This window comes from Camelina sativa, chromosome 14 (genome assembly GCF_000633955.1).
Source record: "Camelina sativa cultivar DH55 chromosome 14, Cs, whole genome shotgun sequence".
Classification (NCBI taxonomy): Eukaryota; Viridiplantae; Streptophyta; class Magnoliopsida; order Brassicales; family Brassicaceae; genus Camelina; species Camelina sativa.
The window spans coordinates 29,615,599-29,620,611 of NC_025698.1; the positions used below are offsets into that span (position 1 = coordinate 29,615,599).

Here is a 5,013-nt window from a genome sequence, read left to right on the forward strand (position 1 = left end):
AATTGACTATTACTTACATCCCTTTTGCTTGTCCACGTATTGACATCTCGTTTGCTTACACAACGAAAGAATGGTCGTCCCGGGTTCTCTTGAGTTTTAGAGGTAAATATCTTGACATCTAAGCCACACACACACTTCGAGGGCACACCACGTTCACCTACGCCACCGGATGTGATAGAACTTGAACTCATCAGAAAAGAGAGAGGTTGAGAAATCGAATTGGGGATTTGAAAACTAAAACCTAGAAATCGATTTGGGGATTCTTATTTCCTTTATTGTTTTGTTGTTTATAAGACGTCGACGTTTTGACTAAACGGAAGCCGTTAACAGTTTGTTAACCCCGTCAAAAGGTTTTAGACGGAGACTTAACCACATGCCTAAAATAGGAAGGTCAAAGAAAGTTTTCTATTTTTTGGATAAATCAACCCAAAATTGGGAATTAAAACGACATCTCCAAAGTTAGAGATTATTTTGTCCCAAATTTGAAATTTGGGGATTTTTATGGCATTTTTCCGAAAGGAAAATGAAGTTTGGTCGTTCGATATTTTTAGTTGGAAACGAATTTGTTGCCTTGGAGAGGTTAATAGTACAAATATGGCGTTAAACAATTAAAATGTAGACAGTTTCTTAAACCAATTTACCAAAATGTAAAAATAAAAATAATACTACATGTAGTTGTAGAAAACTTGTGTCAGAAACTTAAAACATAACCCTTTTTATTATTGCTTTAGGTTTCAAATCAAATTAAATTAGTGCCCTATCAACAATTAGTTAAATAATATTTCTTTTATAACATATATAATTTTAACGAGATAAAAAGTTGCGTTGAGAATATTTTGGAACTAATAATCTGAACTAGCATTGTAAATTATTTGAAATATAAATATAATTATTGTTAATTATATTACAGATGTATGTTATTTAAATTTATATATATACACTACACCAACTTAATTTTATAAAACCATAAATCATATTATAATTACTAAAAAAATATTTGAAAAACCCACGCTTTGCCTGGGCAATTTTCTAGTGAGATATATAATTATACTTAGTGGCCCTTAGATGTCAAATGTAATCGACCTGCACACATCTGTGTTTGTAATGAAGCTTTGAAATTAATCTGTTTGACACTTTTAGGTTACATGATTACAGAAACAAATCATCAATTCTGAACCAGTTGATTTAGACAATAGTTCAACTTTATACAAAAAGAGAAGATTTTGTATCAAAATGTTTGACTGTCATGCTTTAATAGCAATTGCCATGAGAAACATGTAAGAAACTACATGATTAAACAGAAATTTGAGAGATGAAGAGGCAGTGATGAGAGATAAAACGTGACGTATGGGCATCGCTTTTTTACTAATGCAAGTAGCACAGTTTTGAGAACAAAACTCTTCAACCAAATAGCCAAGTCTACAAGTTTTGTTCTTTGTCTTTATTTACTAAATAATATTGAAAGTATTAACTTTCCTTAATTTCATAGAGGACAACTATGAAAGCATTTCACAGAAAAAATGCCATACGGAGTCCAACTCCCATATAAAGTTGAAGAGTTGGCCTAAGCTACACGGCACTTTGATTTTTCTATTATCCTCACTAAACTCCAAATCTCTAATTTCTTAAAACATTATTTTTTAGGGGCCAAGAAGAACGAGTTTATGGTCTTTCAAGTCAAGTCTATTGGATTTGGAAGGACTCATAAGATTTTTTAGCAGGGAAGTTTTTTCTTCAAAAAGACTTCAAATCATCAAGTCAATGGAGCTTCATGTGTTTGTTTTTTTTGATATATATGTAAGTGACCTGCAACACTAATTTACCATATCACTACTTCATATTACTTTTTCATTTCCACAAATATGAAAGCTTTCTTGTCTAATCAGAAAATGAGCTTCCTTCTTCGTTCCATCTGTTTCCTTTTTCTTGTTTCAAATTTTCGAAACACGTTTGTTTCTTCTACACAACACTTTTGTCATCCCGACCAAAGGGATGCTCTTCTTGAGTTCAAGAGTGAGTTTTTGATTCAGAAACTTGATTGGGTTGATCCAGATGTGAATTTTTATCCGAAGACAGAATCATGGGTGAATAAAAGTGATTGCTGTTCTTGGGATGGTATCACCTGTGCTGCTAAGTCGGGCAACGTGATCGGGATAGACCTTAGTTCCAGCAACCTCCATGGCCCGCTTAAATCCAAGAGCATTCTATTTAGAATGCGTCATCTCCGTGATTTGAACCTTGCTTACAACAACTTCACCGGTTCGCCAATCCCAGCTGAATTTGACAAACTCATGGAGCTAAAAAGACTTAGTCTCTCCCAGTCTTCACTATCAGGCCAAATTCCAATCAACCTTCTTCAGCTAACCAAGTTGGTGTCTCTCGATCTTTCATTTTCTTCTTTATCCATTGATGGAACCTTTCTTTATCTACTTGCTCAAAATTTGAGGAATCTTAGAGAACTGGATATGAGCGATGTAAACATTTCTTCAGAAATTCCCGATGAGTTTTCAAACATGCGATCTCTAAGATCTCTACATCTTTCTTACTGCAACCTGTCTGGAGAATTTCCAAGTAGTGTTCTTCTGATACCGAGCTTAGAGTCCATTAGATTAAGGTCCAATCCAAATCTGAGAGGCAATTTGCCCGTTTTTCGTGAAAATAACTCTTTTCTAGAGTTGTCCATTTACGACACAGCCTTTTCAGGTCCCATACCCGACTCCATTAGCAGCCTCAGACATTTGACTTCTTTGACCCTTTTTGTCTCTAAGTTCTCAGGAAAGATTCCGATTTCACTTGGGAACCTTTCTCATCTCGCTATTCTCGATCTTGGTGGAAATAATTTTGTTGGTGAAATCCCATCTTCAATTGGCAATCTAAAACAATTGACTGTTTTTGATGTTAGCTCTAACAAGCTCAATGGAAATTTGCCAGTTTCGATACTCAATTTTACCCAACTACGTAAACTCGGGCTCTCTTCAAATCAGTTCACAGGTTTCCTTCCACCAAACATCAGCCAATTCTCCAAATTAGAGTCTTTTCAAGGTGGAGATGATTCTTTTACGGGAGACATTCTTTCATCCCTACTCAAGATTTCCTCATTGACCGACATCTATTTGATTTATAACAAATTCAGCGATTTTACTGGGAGTGGGAATATCTCTTTATTCTTGCCTAATTTACGATATTTTTCTATTGAAAGTACAAATTACAACAAAGTCATCGGTCCAGGAGTTGACTTAAATGTCTTCTCGCCTCTTAAGAAGCTTTACTGGTTATTATTCTTAGGCATTCCTCTTTCAACAACAAACATCACTTCTGATTCGGATTTTCTACCAAATTTGGCATATTTGTTCTTGCCAGGCTGCAACATCACTGAGTTCCCTGAGTTTATAAGAAACGGAAGAAAGTTACGAAGGCTAGACCTTTCCAACAACATAATCAAAGGTCAAGTACCAGACTGGTTGTGGAGACTGCCAAAGTTGTTCGAGGTGAATCTCTCTAACAACTCTCTTAGTGGTTTCAATGGATCCTCAAAAGTTTCTCCTGAGAGTCAAATCAGTACTGTTGATCTAAGCTCAAATGCTTTGCAAGGACCACTCTTCATCCCATCCTCCAAGCATCTCCAATATTTTTTGGGTTCTAAGAATAACTTCACCGAGGAGATACCTCGATCAATATGTGGACTAAGCTATCTACAGATTTTAGATCTATCAGACAACAAGCTCAATGGCTCAATTCCTTGGTGTTTAGAGACTATCATGAGTTCTCTTTCAGATCTAAATCTCCGTAACAACAAACTCAGCGGCATTCTTCCCGAAATATTTCAGAACGCCAAGAGCTTAATAACACTTGACGTCAGTCACAACCGATTAGAGGGAAAAATTCCTGCTTCTCTTGGTGGTTGCTCTGCCTTGGAAGTTTTGAACGTGGGAAGCAACACATTCAACGACATGTTTCCCTTCCACTTGAATTCTCTGCAGAAGCTTCAAGTTCTCGTCCTCCGCTCTAACAAGTTTCATGGCAAATTACATAATTCTGATGGGGTTTGGTTTGGGTTTCCTCAGTTGAAAATCATTGATGTATCACATAATCATTTCTTCGGTACATTGCCATCTGATTACTTTCTGAACTGGACTGTGATGTTCTCAAATAGAGATAATGATACGGAACCAAAGTACATCAAGAGTCCTTCAGGAAGCTACTACTTTTCACTTGTGTTGATGAATAAAGGAATCTCAATGGAGATGGAACGTATCCTTACAATCTACACGGCCATCGATTTTTCAGGAAATCAACTCAATGGACCAATTCCTGATTCCATTGGTTTGTTGAAGGAGCTTCGTATTCTTAACTTGTCAAACAATGCTTTCACGGGCCACATCCCATCTACTATGGCAAACTTGACGAATCTTGAGTCACTAGACCTATCCCAAAACAAGATTTCTGGTGAGATTCCTTCAGAGCTTGGGGCACTCTCTTCTCTCGAAGTGATAAATGTGTCACATAACCAGCTTGTAGGTTCCATACCACAAGGCACACAATTTCAACGACAAAATTGCTCCTCCTATGAAGGAAACCCCGGACTTAATGGTCCTTCCCTTAAGGATGTTTGCAGAGATATCAAAACGCCAACACCACCACAACCCGAACTGGTGGCGACAAAAGAAGAAGAAGAATCATTCAGTTGGATGGCAGCAGGTTTAGGCTTTGCACCTGGAGTTGTATTTGGGCTGGTGATGGGATACATAGCAGTTTCATACAAGCATGAGTGGTGGTTCATGAAGAGATTTGGCCGAAACAAGCAATAAAGCATCAGAACTCGTTAAGTCACTCATCGATGCATTATCTCTTCCTTATCACATTGTTGTTATGTTCATTAAAACTTTGTCGTATTTCAAGTGTTAAGCGTGTGCTGAATCAAGTTTTGTATAATATGTTTTGAACTAATATTATTAAACCAAATTAAGACTGCCAAAATTAAAAGTTGGTGAATAATAGAAATATTACAATTTC

At 36.6% G+C, this 5,013-nt stretch overlaps 1 protein-coding gene across 1 annotated transcript in view; it reads left to right on the forward strand.

Annotated features, from left to right (window-relative positions):
- The window catches only part of LOC104742835 (receptor-like protein 12), a 6,790-nt gene extending 1,982 nt beyond the window's left edge, over positions 1-4,808 (forward strand). Inside the window, exon 2 of the mRNA XM_010463891.2 lies at positions 2,053-4,808. Within this exon, the coding sequence (XP_010462193.2) occupies positions 2,053-4,808 (2,756 nt within the window). The remainder of the gene's footprint in view (positions 1-2,052) is intronic.